The sequence below is a fragment of the Astyanax mexicanus genome, chromosome 20, assembly GCF_023375975.1.
Source record: "Astyanax mexicanus isolate ESR-SI-001 chromosome 20, AstMex3_surface, whole genome shotgun sequence".
Lineage (NCBI taxonomy): Eukaryota > Metazoa > Chordata > Actinopteri > Characiformes > Acestrorhamphidae > Astyanax > Astyanax mexicanus.
Window position 1 is genome coordinate 27,789,924 of NC_064427.1, and position 18,759 is coordinate 27,808,682.

The following is an 18,759-nucleotide window of genomic DNA, read 5'->3' on the forward strand; positions in this document are numbered from 1 at the left end:
CAGCTTTGCCATCAAGCTGCCAGTGCAAAATTGGCTCTGCTCCCTCCGGGTGGGTAGATGGTTCTCTCTCCCCACATCACTCCTTGGGTGATGTCTGCAGCACAGGGCGTCTGTGAGCTGATGTATCAGAACCTTTTCCTCGAAAAGAAGCGGTGGCTGACTTCACATGTATCGGAGGAAGCATGTGTTAGTCTTCACCCTCCTGGGATGTTGGGGCATTACTAGTGATAGGGGGAGTCCTAGTGAGTGGGATGGGTAATTAGCCGTGTAAATTGGGGAGAAAATGGGGGAAAAATTAGAAATAAAATCATAAAAAAGCAGCATGTCCTTTTGTAAATCTTAAAGGGCGAGGTGTTTTGGTGGTATTTGGAGGACTAGCAGCCACATATTAATCCTATCATGTCATCATGCATTGGCTCATCATAATAAACAAGAGTTAAATGAGTTAATCTAAGTCAGATTTGGTGCATTTACAGCACAGAAAGCTGTAATCATCAACTGTACTGTACCATGCTTTTGCCCTCAGTCTGGAAGAGTCTGTAGGAAATAGCAACACTGTCGGCTAAAGCGGAGGCTTTTCGTGTTTGTGTAAAGGGAGGTGGTGCACTGCAAACAGAAACAGAGCTGGCGGCAGCCTCCTGTGGAAAAAACAAACAAAAGAGAATAAGATTGCAGATATCAACGTCAACAAATGCATTGTGTATATTACACATTTCTCACTTGTATGTCATTAACACAAAAGAGCTCATGGCGACATGCGTCACAGACCCTTTAAAAATTCTTTAAAGTGCTGCCACTATGATCGAATCCTGGTCATTCAGCTTGCCATCAGCTGCCAGAGCCCTGAGAGAGCACAATTGGCATTGCTCTTTCTCTGGATAGGTAGATGGAGCTCTTTTCCCCCCTGTCACTACTAGAGGGATGTTGATCAGCACTAGGCGTCTGTGAGCTGATGTATCAGAACCGAGTCACTGTGCTTTTCCCAGAGCGTGGTGTTAAGCTATTCGGCAATGTTGCATCAGCAGCAGTTCGAAAAGAGACAGTGGCTAACTTCACATGTGTCAGAGGAGGTGTTTGCTACTCTAGTTTGCTCTACTCTAGTTTTTTTTTTTTTTTTTTTAAATAGATATCTACACTAGCCTTCTGTGCTTTATTTGTCCTGTAGTGGTGTGTAAACTGAATACAAATAATAATTCATGACTTTGTCAGAGTTAAAATGCTCTATTTGTTAAAGGGTGGGACTCTATTTGAAAACAAAAGCCATGCTGAGTGTTAAAAGAAGTTGCAGTGACAGATCTCCTGATTTATAACATTGCTAACATCGCTATTAAGGCGACATGCAGTAGATTTATTGCACAGACTGTATTAGACTACCTTGGCAGTTTTTGAATGTAAGTGACCTGTATCTGTCTGTAATGTAAACTGATGTGATGTAAACTGGCTTGTAATGTGAATGCAGACAAGCAGATTAAGGATTCACCTGCAGGTTGTATTTCTGGCACAACTCAGTGATGGTCTCTAGCAGTGGAGCCAGCATGTTTGCCTTCGCCTCGGAAACACCATCCACCTGCTTTAGCCTGGCAACTGTGCAGGGCCTGCCACACACAAACACCCACAGAAACAAACACACACACAGCAATGCAATTATTACCACTATATACTAGTGCATCTTAAAAAAATGGCATTAAAAAGTTACTTTATTTCAGTAATTCAGTTCAAAATGTGAAACTCTTTTATATAGATGTATTTCACACACAGAGTGATCTATTTTAAGAGTTTTTATTTTATTTTATAGTTTATTATGTCGATTATGATTATGTCTTACAGCCAACGAAAACCCAAAAATCAGTATCTCCGAAAATTTGAATATTATTAGATCAATTGGTACATTTGGCAGTGTGGGCAGTGTGCCAAGTCCTCCTGGAAAATGAAATCCACATCTCCATAAAAGTGCTGACTTATTCATGACCATACGATCTTTAAAACATCAGTGCAGACATGAAGACATTTTGCTATTCAGTTTGTTACATCTCTGCCTGACATTTGTCTGAATTAAGCCAAATAAAGCATTAAAATCAGCATTTTTCTCTTTCACTGAGTGAATTTACAGTTATAGTGAAGCTAAACTGCAGTCTGAGTAGGACTCCACACAGCCAGCTAGATAATGCATGTCGTGATGTGATTGATTTGCCCAAACATTAAATATTTTTTTTAAAAGCAAAATCGCTTTTCTTAGTCAATAAAAGGAAACACCAACATTTCAAGAGCAAACTTTCATGACTTTTCCAAAACTTATCCAGTACTGGAAATTGCTATTTTCAAATTTCATTACCTTTCCAAAACTTTCATTTTTTCCCCCCCCAAAACTGATTCAAGCCTGAAAATGGCTATTTTTTTAAATCCCATTACTTTTCCAAAACTTGCCTGGAAATTGCCATTTTCTATTTCCATGACTTTTCCAGGTTTTAATGACCGTACAAACCCTGCCTTATGTAAACATTCTAAATGTTTCACAATACCTTATTTTGGCCATGTCCAGCAGGATTTTGTTAGTAGCCAGTATAGCTGGAGGAACATCCTTTATGCTGGCCAGCTTCTGTCTCTCAGCTACCAGTTTTCCATACAGCTCAGCCTTCAACAGAGCACAACAGAGTCAGAGTGAGATTTTAAAAAAGATTATGGTACAAAGTGAAAAGTCAAAGTGAAATTACCTGTAACTCCAGCTCTCTGGCAGAGACAGCAGGAGGCTGAGGTTTGGCTGAGGGAGCTTGTGAAGGTCCAGGGACTGACCTGAATAACAATGACCTTAGCTCTTAGTTCATATGAGTAATATAAAGAGCTTAAACAAATGATTTAGTGTGCACTGACAAAACTTCGATGCCCCTTTAGAAGTGGAGTTCAGCGAATGAATAAAATATGAAGAGAATTTGCATGAGGAATACCTGAAATCTGATGCTGCACCCGTCTTAACCGCTGCACTGGCAGCTGCCTCAGAGCGGGGATATGCCCTCTGCAGTAACCACAGAGAGAAATTCATTAGCACAACTACATTAGCTTTCCTATACTGCTTCTGAGTTTAAAACAGGAGGAATAACACGATAGAAGAACAACAATGAAAAGGATTCATATTCTGACCTGAGCTGTGCCTGGTGGAGAGTATTGAACACTGGCCACAGGGGGTCTTGCATCTTGATTTCTGTAGAAGATAAAAGTAAAAAAAAAAAAAAAAACTTTTATTAAACAGTGTGAACAGTGGTATGTTTAAAAAAAATATGACTAATAGTTTACCAGCAATATTAGGTGTTTTTTTTGCTCATAATTCATTTAGAACACATTTAAATATATTTAACAACATTTTACACCAGAATAATGATTGCTATCATAGCTTGTTCACATAACAGGTAGAAGAGATACCCACAGAAGAAATAAGTATACAGCACACATGTATGGAAGAAGCACAAAACCCCATTGAGGAAAAAGTGCCATGAGGAATCAGTGGCTTCATCAACTTCAAAGACTCAAGCTTGAGTTCATCACTTTCTTCAAATGGTATAAAAAAAAAGAGGTTCTTGTGACTATTCCCTGTAGAGTGAGCGAACGAGAGAGGAAATGAGGGAAACATAGGGTGAGTGCATGAGAGAATCTGAGAGGGAGAGAGAGGGAGAGAGAGAAAGTGTAAGAGTAAGAGTGAGTGAGAGAGAGGAGAGCAAGACTGTAACAGAGTGTAACTCTGTAATTTATTAAGAGAGAGAGAGTAAGAAAGTGATAGAGAAAGAGAGAGTACGAGTGAGAGTGAGAGAGAGACAGAGTGAGAATGTGAGAAAAAGAAAGTAAGAGTGAGAGTGAGAAAGAGACTGTAAGAGAGAGAAAGAGAGAGAGACAGAGAGAGAGAGTGAGAATGTGAGAAAAAGTGAGAGAGAGTGAGAGAGAGAGTGAGAGAGAGAGGGAGAGAGAAAGACAAAAAGACAGAGAGAGTGAAAGACAGAGAAAGAGAGAGGCTGAGAGAGTGAAAGTATCACAAAATGAAACGTTAAGTGTCAGAATAAGAGAAGTTACACAAAGTGTAAGAGCTACCTCGGCACATAAGCTCTTGGGCACAGGTCTATGTTGGGCTGCAGCAGGAGGGTCCTGTGTTTCTCGTCTTTAGCACTGTTTAACCATGATCTTCCCTGAGTGGAGACACACATGCAGGAGTCTGTTTAACCCCCATTCTGCAACCTGCTGCAGGACTCTGAACCTGCAGGTCTAACCAATCATTACTGTCCAATTTTTATTTTAACACTACACAATTATCAGACACTTAAACGATGTTTTGTTAATACAGTGTACAGACAGCTATATTTAGGTAAAGTACTGTGTGCGTTGTGTGAACTGTACCTTGGGGGTGAGTTTGCAGAGAGTACTGAATTTATTAAAGCCAGTGGTCTCCATTAAGTACTTCTCACTGATGAGCTCACGGCCCAGAGCTTTCCACCAGGGTTCAGACACACTCCTCCCCGCCCCAAACAACGGGTTCTTCCGGAAACGTTCAGGAACTCTCTGAGCCGTCTAAAGAGAGAGAATAAAAGATAGGAAGGGAAAACGAACAAAAGAAACAACTATTAAAAAATTGTACAATAAAAAATATGTATAATAAAAAAAAACATTACAAATAAAATGTAAAAAAAAAAAATAAAAAAACAGCATCAACGGATTGTGCACAAAAGCTAATCGGGCTGCAAAAATTAGTAGATATAATCGACAATGTCAATTATTTAAATTTGTCAACTACAAATTTAGTTGTCGACTAATTGTTAATTTGTAACAGTAACAGTACTGCATTACAGAAAGTGCTGGGGACAGAAGTGCAATGGGAGATGGGTAAATGTCTCACTCACACAGGTTACACTTAACTTAGTCTGCGTCTCCAAAAGTGCCCAAACACAACAGATTACATATTTAATCACTAAATATCAGTACTTTACACATTTAAACAACATCTAGACATTTAAATGGCTTTTAAATCTTATGTTCAGGTGTTCCTATCATTTTTAGAGATGGAGAACATGGCAGAAATAATCATTGACTTATCGAAAAAATAATCATCAGATTAGTTGACTACCAAAATGATCATTAGTTGCAGCACTAAAAGCAATAACTTCTTTATAATGTCAGAATTCCATGATGAATGGGGCAATATAAATGCTACAAAATTCCTTTAAAACAAACTTTCTAAATTTAAGGCTTTCCCTTCTACAAAGAATTTGCCGTTTTGGGGATACTAGGTTTTTGACACCCACACACACAAGCAAACTATCAAACAAAGAAAGCGCAAATAAATAATACAATTTTACCAAATGACTCTCCTGACATTTCTTTTCCAAGTGATTATTTGGTTTGTAGTTGGGATGTTGAGTCTTACCGAGCCTCGGAGGAGCAGTATTGGAGCAGTAATGCCAAACTTCTCACCCATAGCACTCACTGCCCCCATCAGCTGAAAGGCACACGCCCCAAAATCCTTTAGCTCCTGCACAAAAGACTCTTGGCCACGGCTGAGGAGAGGCCTGAGGAGGAACCAGCAACACAAACAAGCTGAAGATGAACAGAATAGTACTGTTTCAGCCTGCCTACAGACAACCATACAAACTTTGACAACATTACAGACCTTAGTGACGCTTATCAGATATCGGCTATCTTTTAAAATGGGTATGGACAACAGAAGCCGTGTTTTTACACAAGATAAAATAAAATTGGGCTTTTAGGCAGCAACAGAGCTGACAAGAAAATAGTACTTTTTCAATATCTACTCTACACCACACGCTTACATGAGACATACACCTTTTTACTGTCTTGCTGCCCTGTTTAACAAACTATGCATTGTCCTGTATACTTTATGTCCTGTTTATACACTGATGGGATGTGGATCTATATTTTATGTATCCCTAAAATGAGAAGTGATTCAAATCTAAAAAAAAAAAAAAACACACTGGGATTCGAATCTTCACACAAAGGAATTAAAAACGTTTTTTTTTCAACTGATTGTTAACATAATCAGAGTATATGCAATCCTGTGTCCTATATAATGTGCTGCTCTGTGCTGGGTGTAATTAACATTACAGTTCAGTGTTTAACTACATAAAAAGATTAAATAAAACAACGTGACAATTGTTTTCTCAAAAAATGATCTGCAGATGTAAATCATACTGTAAAAAAAAACAAAGAAAAACAGTTTGTGCTTGAGCATTAACAAAACTTTACAGACACCTACCCACATCTGCAGTTGTCACAGCACTTGTCGGTTCCCAAAATCCCAGAGGTGACTTTCCGGAGTTGCTTATCCTCAAAATGTGACAAAATTAACCTGCAAATATTATGATTCTCATAATTATTTCATGATAATTAGAGTAAAGCATAATTTATGACATCTATGGAGACAGAACGTGGTCTAGTGAGTAGGGGTGGGCGATATGGCCCTAAAATAATATCACGATAGTTCATGGTATTTTCACGATAACGATATGACAAAACACGTAAGCAAAGCAAAAAAACTACTGCAACAAAATAGAAATATGAAAAATGAAATTTTATTATTGCATACGATACTAGCCCTAACTAAGGTATTTAAAAAAAAAAAAAAAAGAATTGTATCAGATTTGTAATAGAAGTCAATTATCCAGAATATCGTGATACTAATAATGCACTTCAAATATCTCCATATATTCAGGATTAAAGTAAAATAAATGATACTGGGCAGATATAATTTGTCTCTAGCAGATATATAATGGGAAATCCAAACAGTGTGAACTATTCTTTTGCTAAAAACAGTAAAAAAAAAAAAAGTAGTACCCTGATGTGATAATTAGGGTGGGTGATCTGGCACAATTTTTCAGGGTATAATATCGTTCACGATATTCAGAAATGCTGGCGATATTATAGAGTACGATATGATATAAACCACTATAAGAAAAGTAAAACAGTCAAAGCCTGCTGAGGGAGCTCAGGGACAGAATTGTAGAGAATAAATATACTAGCACAGCCCAAGGTTTAGGGAAAAGCATGGCTGCTGGAGAAGAAAAGGAATAAAAGTATCTAGGGTGAGTGATTTATAAAAAAAAAAATACACCTGCTGTGGGATTACCACAAAGACTGTTTTTTTTAAATCAACAGGTTTGTGTAAATGTAAATAAAATTTTTTTTTGCAGAATATTTCCAAAAAAAGTCAACCTTGAACCTACTTTCTCCTGCACTTCGTGGATTTCAAATACTTCTCCATCTTGGCCATCATTTCCATTTTGTAGCCTCTAAATCGGTCACTCTTCGTCTGGTTGAGAAGAAATCTGAAAAATGTAAACATGGACATTGTAGGTTTTGAGATATGAGAAGATTCTGGGTTTTAAAAGCACTTTTAAATAGTTGTAGGAAAAGAATGAAGCTGGAATAGTTGGTAACCAAACAAACCAAATATTCAACTTCAGTGTTCACAGCATTTTAATAATAAAAACAAAAAAATAATCAATTTAATCAATTACAAACGTTCAGCATCACTTGTCATGCTTGGTACCAGAATTGAACAACTGATGTTCATTTATGACAAATTGCTCTGCTGAAGTAAATTATGATTAGAATAACCCTACTCAATTAATTGTGCCTTGTTGGACTTTGTCTTGTCTTTAACAAATATTTTTAATTTTTACTTTTTAACTGCATTTTAAAGTAGCAAAACAAATGAATATTTTATATTTTTTTTACATTTAATGTTCAGGTTCAGCCGAACTGTTAATTTTACTGCATTCTTAAAATAAAGCATAGAAGACTCTACAGTACTAATGTCTGAGACGAGTCACCTGTTGAGAGCCATATCCCCCGGCATCCATAAGACATGACAGGCGCTGGGCAGCCCATCCCTGCCAGCCCTGCCAATCTCCTGATAGTACGACTCCATCTCTTTAGGAGCTCCATAGTGAATGACCTTTCTAATATCAGGCTTATTAATCCCCATCCCGAAGGCTACAGTAGCCACCACACACTGCCAACGACAAGACAATACAATTCAGTAAAGAATGAGTGAACTTCCCGTTTCAGAAAAGAAAAAAATAATGTATTAAAATTAATTTTAATAATCATGTATTTCACACAAATTTGCTTTTAAATCATCACACATTTGTAAAAACACAACAATACTGATACCCATTATAAAAAGCCTTAAACCGGTTTCAAAATGTTTTTACACTCTTTTCAAAATGATTCAAACCACTTTTTGAAACAAGCTGTTCACTTTAAAGCATCCAAGACTGTTTTAGGTTTAAAATTGTATGACTCAGAATTAAAATGTATTTATTTTTATAATGATTCAATTCCTTTTAAAAGATTAACATCACTTAAGGTCACTGCAGATCACCATGCCAAAAAAAACAAAGAAAGAATATCAATCAAATAGATTACTTTCCCAAAAGTTTCAAATCAGTTATTTGAATCTTTTTAAAAGATCCAAATCAGTTGTTTGAATCTTTTTAAAGATTCAGATCAGTCGTTTGAATCTTTTTAAAGATTCGATTCAGTCATCTGAATCTTTTTAAAGATTCGAATCAGTTGTTTGAATCTTTTTTAAAGATTCAAATCAGTCATTTGAATCTTTTTTAAAGATTCAAATCAGTTGTTTGAATCTTTTTTAAAGATTCGAATCAGTTGTTTGAATCTTTTTTAAAGATTCGAATCAGTTGTTTGAATCTTTTTAAAGATTTGAATCAGTTGTCTGAATTACTTTAAAAAGATTCAAACAACTGATTAAAATCCTAACCAAACTAGTGATTCAAATCCTTTAAACAGGGATTCATTCTACTGATTTGAATCTTTTTGAAAAAGATTTGAGTCTTTTCTAAGTAATTTAAATGTTTTACAAAACCAATGTGAACTTTTGGGACAGTATTTCAAATATTTTAAAGAAGCAATTCCAGTGTTTTAATAAGTGATTCAAACCTTTTCAAAAAGCATTATCTTTTTAAAAAGTGATTCAAAACTTTTTAAAAAGCGATTCAAGCCTTTTTAAAAAAGCAATTCAAACTATTTTAAAAAGTGATTAAAATCTTCTTAAAAAGTGATTCAAGCCTTTTTAAAAAAAAACGATTCAAGCCTTTTAAAAAGCGATTCAAATCTTTTTAAAAAGCGATTCAAGCCTTTTAAAAAAAATCAAGCCTTTTAAAAAGCGATTCAAATGTTTTTAATAAGCGATTCAAGCCTTTTCAAAAAGCAATTCAAACCTTTTCAAAAAAGAGATTCAAATCTTTTTAAAAAACAATTCATGCCTTTTCAAAAAAAGTGATTCAAATGTATTAAAAAGCGATTCAAGCCTTTTCAAAAAGCGATTCAAATCTTTTTAAAAAGCGATTAAAGCCTTTTTAAAAAGCAATCAAGCCTTTTCAAAAAGCGATTCAAATCTTTTTTAAAAACAATTCAAGCCTTTTCAAAGCAATTAAAACTTAAAAAAATGTATTAAAATCTTTTAAAAAGCATTTCAAGCCTTTTCAAAAAGCGATTCAAGACTTTTTAAAAAAGCAATTCAAACTATTTCAAAAAGTGATTCAAATCTTTTTAAAAAGTGATTCAAGCCTTTAAAAAAAAACGATTCAAGCCTTTTAAAACGCGATTCAAATGTTTTAATAAGCGATTCAAGCCTTTTCAAAAAGCGATTCAAACTATTTCAAAAAGTGATTCAAGCCTTTAAAAAAAAAAACGATTCAAGCATTTTCAAAAAGAGATTCAAATCTTTTTTTAAAAGCGATTCAAGCATTTTGAAAAAAAGGATTCAAGCCTTTTGAAAAAAGCAATTTAAATGTTTTAAAAGCGATTCAAGCCTTTTCAAAAAGTGATACAAAACTTAAAAAAAAAGCGATTCAAGGCTTTTAAAAAATGCGTGTTTCAAATCTATTAAACAATTCAAAATCATTTAAAGCTAGTGTGTTCAAAATGATTTAAATTCATTAATTTTCAAGTGATTTAAACCTTTTTTCATAGATTTAAATCTATAAAAAGCAACACAAACCTTTTTTTAACCCTTTTATCTATTATGTATTTAGAAAATAATTTCTTGCAGCAGCATTAAAAGAGGAACTCACCTGAATCTCATCTCTCATGAACTGGTACTGGGTTTCTCTCCTCTGTTTGATGCTTAGGCCTGCGTGATACACTCCGCACCGGATCCCCAGTTTATACAGAGAGGCAGTCACTCTCTCTGCCTCCTTCTTAGATGGGCAGTACACAATGGCTGCTCCCTCAAACTCATAATCACCTCTGATGAGGACAGACAGGAAAGCTGGGGTTATTATTAAAGGCTGATTGTCTGAAAGAGCCTGATATGCAGTGAAATATCAGCATACCCTTTCTTCTTCACCAGGAAGGTCTTCAGGTCTTGGATCATGTCACCAGATTTGCGGTTCACATCCAGGTAGAGATTGGGTCGGTCAAATGATGTGCATGTGACGAGGGGATCCACCAGGTAGAGACTCTTTACGATATCCTCCCGGATAGAGGGGCTCGCAGTGGCCGTCAGGGCCACAATGGGAACCTAGAGAATAAATTAATAAAAAAAAAAAAGGTGAATAAAACAAGCAAATGCAGGGTATAAAAGAAGTGTGCTGGTTTGTACATGCATGGGATGGATTAAGTAAATTTAACCACATTCTGCATTAGATCTGACCATCTGGGGGCACTAGGCTATATCCTATTTGTTGAGACCCTGCCTAACTGTATTAATAATAATAAAGCATAAAATAAAATAAAATAAAATAAAATAAAATAAATAAAACAAGTAATAATAAACAAAAACAGACAAAAGTCTAAAAAGTGTATAAAATAAACTATACCAATATTCTAAACTCTACAAAAACACACATCTTGTGTGTTAAGTATTAATACATCATTACAGTAAATAACTAACATCAGATACATATAAATAAACTAAAATAAATGGTTGATGCATAGTAAATAATCTACTACACAGCTCAGACCCATTAATAACATGTAATACAAATTCAAATGTTGCATTAATAATCATAATAAAACACACAAAAACATACATTCCTGTGCAATGTCAAAAAAAAAAAAAGAATTTACATTTCCATTTACCATGTACATTTCATACATCTACCAGAGGCAGATTATATTTAGCAATTATAATTTATAGTAGTGAGTCTCAAAAAGTTAGAATATCATTGAAAAAATCAGTGTCTCAGAAAATTTGAATATTACATAAGACCAATTACTACTTTTGTCAGTGTGGGCAGTGTTCAAATCCTGCTGGAAAATGAAATCTGTGTCTCCATAAAAGTTGTCAGCAGAGGGAAGCATGAAGTGCTGTAAGATTTTCCAGGAAAACACTGCACTGACTTTAGACTTGATAAAACACAGTGGACCAACACCAGCAGATGACATGTCTCTCCAAACCATCACTGTAAACCATAATAATCAACAATAAAAGAAATAAAACCTTAAAACAGATCACTCTGTGTGTAATATGTCTATATAATACGTACATGAGTTTAACATTTTGAACAGAATTACTGAAATAAAGTAACCTTTCAATGATATTCTAATTTTTTGAGATGCGCTAGCATTGCTCCAATATTGGATATATTGTACTGCACTGCACTGGACATATATAAAAAAATGGGTTAAAATCTGATGGAAAATACAAACATCTATCAAAAGAACTTTTATCATACGTTTAGTTAAATTGGCAAAAAAATAAAAAATAAAAAAACGTACATCTGGGAGACATTTTTTCAGTTTTCCGAGGTCTCTGTAAGCCCCTCTGAAGTCATGCCCCCACTGTGAAATACAATGAGCTTCATCCACTGCAATCAGCGCGATTCCTACAAATCACAATCACACACAGTTCTGTTCATGAACTGGAGATACTAAATCAAATATATCTAGAGAAGTGTTCATTCTCCTGTTTTCTTACCAATGGATTTGTTCAGCTGTTCAAGCAGAGAAATATTTCCTGAGCAGAACTCAGGGGTCATGTATACAACTCTGAAAAATCCCCTAGAAACAAAATACAAAACACAAGTACATATGAGAACAGTCGATGCACAGGGCTTCTATAACTGGCCAATAGTACATCAGCTGTAAACCTACTTTTTCAGGTCAGCAAACACATTTCTGGTCTGGGCCGATCCAAGGAAACAGGCTTGAATGTTAGACATTCTGAAATGCAGAGAGAACATTACAATTTTCATTAGTTACTAGAAATACAAGCCTTGAATAATGAGAAAATAGCAAGTATTAATTAGGAGATGTGGCTCAAGTAAAATATTTAAGAAAATAGCATTTCCGATTCTAAATAGTGCCAGAATAATCAATTAATGTGGCGAATAGCTGAGATCTTGTTGGGGTGAACTCTGTACTACTTCACTTTAATCAAAATGCTGTTATGTTAAGAGATTTACAAAAATGTGTTAGATTAGTCCTTAAAAACATAGAGTCCTGTTCTGTTCTATAGAGCTCTCATTTAGGAGTGTGCCATATCGTATCATACACATCGTCAACATTTTTGAATATCATGAACAAACCCATCACCCACCCCCCATCACATCAGGGTACTACTATATATTTTTTTGCTGTTTTCACAATGTTTTCATTTTCGAGACAGATTATATCTGTCCAGTATCATTTATTTTTCTTTAATGCTGGATATATGGAGATTTTTGGGGTTCATTATTAGTATTATTACATTCTGGATCATTGACTTCTGTTACAAATCTGAAGAAATTCTTGTATAACTATTTTTTAATATCTCCATTAGGGGTGTGCCATATCATAACCTATGCAATCATAATTTTTTTTTTATTTTGTTGCAGTGGTGTATTCTTGAAATATTATTACTACATATATTTTTTTATTCAGAGTTTTGTCATATTGCCATAATACCATGAAATATCGTGGTATTATTTAGGGCCATATCGCCCACCCCTTCTCTGAATACTGTTCTATAGGTAAATTCTCTGCTATTTTGTCAAATTGCAACCCAAATTAGCACAGTAAAGATCAAAGGCCGAGCCAGACTTGTTTAATCATTTGGTATATTCGACCCCTTCCCCGAGACTTAAGCCTCTCAGACTGCCTTCCTTAAGTTTAGAGCACAAACGCAAATCAGGAGTTACCACTGGATACCCAATTTGTTCAATAAGTGTAATGTTTTAACAGTGAAAGAGTATTCTTACAATACAGCAGATTAACCTTTTAAAAAATATATTTCTGGAGGAAAATAAAAAGTGTAGCAATATTAACACAAGGAGAATTAACTGTTAGAATTATATAATGTAGTTAAATAGTTTTGTCATAAAAACATACAGCTCATACTGCCAGCTGAGGCGCCAGACCTATGTTGGCTTCACTTTTAAGAGGCGTTGGTCTGTCTATATTTTCTAAAGTCATTGGGTTATTCTAATGTAATGTCATGTAATGTCAGATACATCAAACTGTTCATAATTCAGGAGAATGTGCTGGTAAAGGGGAGTATTCTCAGAGTTACCCACTGGAGCTGCAGCACCTGGTCCTCCATCAGAGCGATCAGAGGAGAGATGACCACACTGATGTTTACACAGTAAACTGGAGGAAACTGGAAGCACAAGCTCTTTCCATAACCTGTAAGGATAGTCATATAAAAACAGACAATATGGGTGAAAGATCCTTATTTCTGCCTTTTTATCAATAATCAATTGTCAAAGTCAATGGCACACACTTACAAATTTTGCCAAACAGTTAAAGCACAGAACAGCAACATAAGTCAAAACTAAATACTTTTTGCAAACTATCATTACGAAAAACCTGGAAGTCAATGAAATTGCCGATTCCAAGTGAATTTTGAGGATTATATATCTTTCCTTTCACACAAATCTATTACCTTTTTTCTATGAAAATATTTGCCTGAAATGATACTTGTTATTTTGTCTATATAAAATGGCAAAAAACAATGGTATTTAAAATAAATAAATAAAAAAAGCATTATTTTAAGGAAATATACCAAGGATATGAGAAAATGAGCTATTATATTGACAAACTCAAGTTTTTAACAAAACTAAAAAAATCTGATATACTGCTGATAGATGTAATATTTCTCCTCCATTTGATCGAAGGGCTTTAGGTTATAACTTGGCAAGATATGTACATGTGTATTAAGTCACATTATAAACAAATGTGTATTATATGCATACATCATGTATAATTTAGCATAAACAGAAATACCTAAGAAATAAGGAGAATGTCAATGACAGTACATTGCCTTGATATCTGTGTTCCATTTAAAAAAAAAAAAAAATAAATAAAAAAAAACTTTAGTGAACAGCCCGCACAACTACCCGAAACAAGGGGGAAATAAAAATATAACTTACCAGTTGCCATGACAACAAGGTTATCCCTTCTCTGTTGAAGAACGGATTGAATCACTTTCCACTGCACCCTGCAGAACAGTGCCATGTGCTAAATTAGAGCAAATACATTTGGCAGCAATACAAGTTCTTCAAAATAAAGTGCTACTTCCACTCGCCACATGCTTTGGCAATGTGTCCTCACACTATGGAAGATACTTTTCAGATTAATGCCTAAAATAAGGAAGATACAGAACAAAAATGAAAATTTATTCATTCAGATATAGGATTGGCTTCCCTGACAGGGTTTAGGCCTGGTCCAAGACAATAGAAGACTAAAATGCACTAAAGTACTAAGGGTAAAAGTACAATACTGTGTTATTAGTATAGTTATTACAGAAAGCAGTGGAAAGTTCTCTGAGTGAAAGGCAGATCAGGAGCAGCAAGGTCTTCTTATAAGTTCAGCTTGATCTCTTGATTCAAGCTTCATCAAAACTGGTAACAGAGCAGAGCATCTACAGCTCTGGCTTTAGTGATAATTTTATAATTATAACAAGTAACAATACAGCACATAAAAAAGTATCAGAGTAAAAGTATTAAACTCAAAAATATGTAGTAAAGTAAAATATGTACAAAATATGTAGTAAAGTAAAATTAGGGGGAAAAAACACTTCAGTAGATACATATACAGCATTTTAGTACTTAAGGTCAGTAGTGAAGCAGTTTTACCTCATTATTATACATCTCTGGTTCTGGACTACATGTTCCTTCAATACAAAATCTCAATTTACAGTGCTGTATAGTCCAGGCCTAGGCTTAATCCCTGTCAGAGAAACAGACCATTAAAGGCAGATTCCCAGACAGTGATTAAGGCTAGTGGTGAACTGCTGTATAATTTCCTTTCGACGGAAAATCTCCACTCAAAACTATGTGTAGTCCAAGACAAGGCTTAATCACTGTCTGTGCAACTCTCCCACTAAGTTTAGATGTAAATATTTGTTTTAAGTGAGCTTCATATTGTGGCCAGAGTGGACGTTATTTGAACATAATGTGTGTCAGACATACGGTTTGAAATTGTGGTGTCCAAAAAACATTTTTAGACATTTAATCTGCTCGGGAAGTGGTTCTGGAAGAGTCGGATCTGCAAACGGACAAAAGAAACAAAGAGTTAAAATAAATTACATCAAACGGATAAGAGCTGGATAATAACTCCATGCACCTGCTATTGGGTCATATCATCTCATATCATGTCTTGTACACAAACTATACAGCTAAAATTACTGGGTCAACTGCTCACTGACTGTTTCTTCTAAATTCAAGGGTAGTTAAGAGTTCTCCTTTCCAGAAATAATATTTCCTTCAGATTTCCACAGATCAATGCTGGGAGGCTTTACAACACCCCTCTACCCACACCTAGTATTAGGCATTAGGCATGATGCCAATAGGTGCATGTTAATCTTCTCTGGCTATACTTTTACTTTTCTACAAGGACCAGATAAGTTGTGCTGTGTATCTGCAATGGGTACAACTTAAAGAAACTGATTAATGCATTCATTAGAAGTGGGGGGTCCACAAATATTTGAATATATAGTGTAAGTATATACAGTGCTTTAATAGAGCTTTTGGCCATAGCCTGAAACTAACTGTTAATTAGTGTCTGACAGAGCCACTGTGGGATTATGGCTGGCTCCTCTGTGCAGAATTGCTTCAGCTCAGATATTTATAAGCCTTCAAGCATAAACAGCACATGCACCAGCATTTCAATAGGGTTTAGGTGAGGACCAGGGATGCAATGAAATGAAGAAAAAAAAAGGCTGAAACCAAAACCAAAAAAAAAAAAAAAGTGACTGAAAGCTGACTGAAACATTTTTTTTCAGCCTAAAAATATTTTTGTCTTGCTTTAAAAAAACTAGAAACTACAAACTAGAAATATTTATTGAACACCAAACATTTTTAGCATCCAAGCAGACATTCTAGCAAAGCACAACACAGCTGTTAACCTGGAGTGCTTTAGCTGTGATGGCTAACAGCCAGGTTACAGTATAAAATGCATTTTTCCCCACTATAAGGTGCATTTAAAACCTTTTCATTTGTCCAAAAATCGACAATGCACCTTATAACCTGGTGCGTCTTATGTATGAAATCTACCAGTCAGGTTGTAAGGAGCAGTAAAGCCACTCCTATAAAGTACAGCGTTATACAGGAGTTTCAGTTTAGTTCTCCAGCGATGAGGATGAAGCAGCATTAGCATTAGCCGCTAACCACAGCGCTAGCTCTTTCACCGTTCAGAGGTGAGTATACCAGACTGTAGTTGGAATGTTTCCGTGTTAAAACAAGCTACGTGGAATGAACCGCTAGCTGATAGCGCCCTGGGTTACTGGAACACTCAGTGTTCCGCAGTGTAGCTCTAGCGCTGCTAACCAAACTGTTGAAAACTGTGGAAATCTAAGCTTACTGTAAATAAACAGAAGCAATTTACTCACCCAAATAAACAGTTTTCATAAGAGAAACCTGTGTAGATTAACATCCAGCACTCGTTTGATTCACAGTTCTGTTTACTTGCTGAATTAAAATTTGAAACATGGCGACACTTCTATTCCTTACTATTGTCACTTAAAATGCACCTTATAATCCAGTGCTTCTTTTGTATGAAAACAGACCAGACAATTGATGTTCATTGATAGTGTGCCTTATAGTCCATAAAATATGATAATGCTGCAGCTCTTGGCTGGGCTGTAACTGTTTGGCAACAATTTCTAACAGCTGGGTTACAGTATGCAATGCTGCGTCTCTATGCTGGGATGTAAATATTCAGCTGCAATGTTAACTGTTTTTCTGAGCTGGATTACTCCATTGAGTTGACGGCAGGCCTCTCTGCCATGTCTCTGTATGAGGTCAGTCTTTACAATGCTTCACATTTTAGGAACCATTTATTTAGCTATTTTCACTGATTCAGCCTTTTTTTATTTTATTTTAAGCCAATATTTTATGTTGCTGAACATTTGGTTTATAGTTAGGACGTTTTATCAAGGCCATGGCAAAAGTTGAATTGTTTTATTTTTAACCAGTAAGAGGGTAGACTTATGATCCAAAATTCTCCACAAGATTCTCTAATACAGAGCAGAATTCATATTCCAATGCAGTAAAGCATACCCCTACAATCACACTACCACCACCATGCTTCACAGCTCGGATCTTACTCGTTAGATATTTGCGAGACATAATGGGCCCCATTCAGAGACGGCTTTTAGCAAGAGAAAAGTAGAAGATAAATTTATGTTTTCTCTTGCACCCTTCAATCATTACCAATTTTTCTTACATTAAAACTGCCCACCGTAGATTATATAATGCTTGTGGACAAAAAGGGTTCCTGTCTCCTGGTTTTGACACTTCTGTCAACACTTCTGTCGGTTACAGCAGTTTAATTATTAACCAGAGACTTTTGACTTAGGAGTAAAAGATTATCATTTACACTACTGTATTTCTGCTTGCGGTCAGGGACACATACAGTCACATGTTCAAACTGTATCATCATGTTTTGTATATCTGTGCTCAGAGCAAAAGGAAGATGTTTCAAACTCTGTATAAGTGCTGACAATGCAGAAATTCCATATAGTTCCTTTAGTAAAGATAATACTTCTAATAACAATAACTGCAGATTCCCACACCTGCTGTTGGAGCTGTAAAGGAGATAAAGATTCTCTAAACGTCACTGTATGTGTACCAATCATAGATTTATCATTTATAGATGTACACCTTTTACTATATAAAAAAATAATACATTTTAGATTGAAATGAACTGAAATATTTGCCAAGTAACATTACACTAAATCTTGTATTTTCAAATTAGCAATTTCATAGGAGAAACCCACTTAATGGAAGTCAATATAAAAAAAAACTTTATTTCAAGTCATTTTGGAAAGTTTTTATTGGTTCTTCATATTATTGCAATGATGTAAATAACAACTGCCATATTCAAATTATACCATAAATAAAAGTAAAAATGTAAAAAAAATAATAATAATTGAGAGTTCTTGTCCAATCACAACAGAGATAGGCAAGCATAAAGAAGTTCAACTTACCAAAGCCTTCCTCTTCGTCCTCCTCAACATCCACATCTTCATCCTCTGGGGGTGAATTCTTCTCAAAACTATCATTCAGTTTCTCCACTTCCTCCACACACTTTTAAAAGTGAGCAAGCATTCAGAAAAGGTTTACTTATTATCATTTTTAAAACAAAACTACTACTACTAATTTCAATAAAATAGCTACAACAGCAGCTGTATAATAAATGCTGCACAGTGTGGTACTTTGACAAGGCTTACTACCTTTATACACCAGCAACTGTATTACTAGATCTAAACACACTATGAAGAACCATTAGCTGAGATTATCTACAGAGCACACACAGTAG

The 18,759-nt window shown here is 35.3% G+C and overlaps 1 protein-coding gene across 1 annotated transcript in view; it reads right to left on the bottom strand.

Moving 5' to 3' along the window:
• Positions 1-18,759, bottom strand: part of wrn (WRN RecQ like helicase) — a 42,854-nt gene that overhangs the window by 12,066 nt on the left and 12,029 nt on the right. Inside the window, exons 10-30 of the mRNA XM_007255253.4 lie at positions 18,428-18,527; positions 15,411-15,486; positions 14,370-14,437; positions 13,515-13,623; positions 12,115-12,183; positions 11,939-12,021; positions 11,740-11,846; positions 10,353-10,540; positions 10,092-10,266; positions 7,824-8,005; positions 7,215-7,316; positions 6,248-6,340; positions 5,402-5,543; positions 4,378-4,548; positions 4,075-4,169; positions 3,136-3,196; positions 2,943-3,010; positions 2,712-2,790; positions 2,520-2,632; positions 1,481-1,595; positions 510-638 (exon numbers count right to left, since the gene is read on the bottom strand). Of these exons, the coding sequence (XP_007255315.3) occupies positions 510-638; positions 1,481-1,595; positions 2,520-2,632; positions 2,712-2,790; positions 2,943-3,010; positions 3,136-3,196; positions 4,075-4,169; positions 4,378-4,548; positions 5,402-5,543; positions 6,248-6,340; positions 7,215-7,316; positions 7,824-8,005; positions 10,092-10,266; positions 10,353-10,540; positions 11,740-11,846; positions 11,939-12,021; positions 12,115-12,183; positions 13,515-13,623; positions 14,370-14,437; positions 15,411-15,486; positions 18,428-18,527 (2,325 nt within the window). The remainder of the gene's footprint in view (positions 1-509; positions 639-1,480; positions 1,596-2,519; positions 2,633-2,711; positions 2,791-2,942; positions 3,011-3,135; positions 3,197-4,074; positions 4,170-4,377; positions 4,549-5,401; positions 5,544-6,247; positions 6,341-7,214; positions 7,317-7,823; positions 8,006-10,091; positions 10,267-10,352; positions 10,541-11,739; positions 11,847-11,938; positions 12,022-12,114; positions 12,184-13,514; positions 13,624-14,369; positions 14,438-15,410; positions 15,487-18,427; positions 18,528-18,759) is intronic.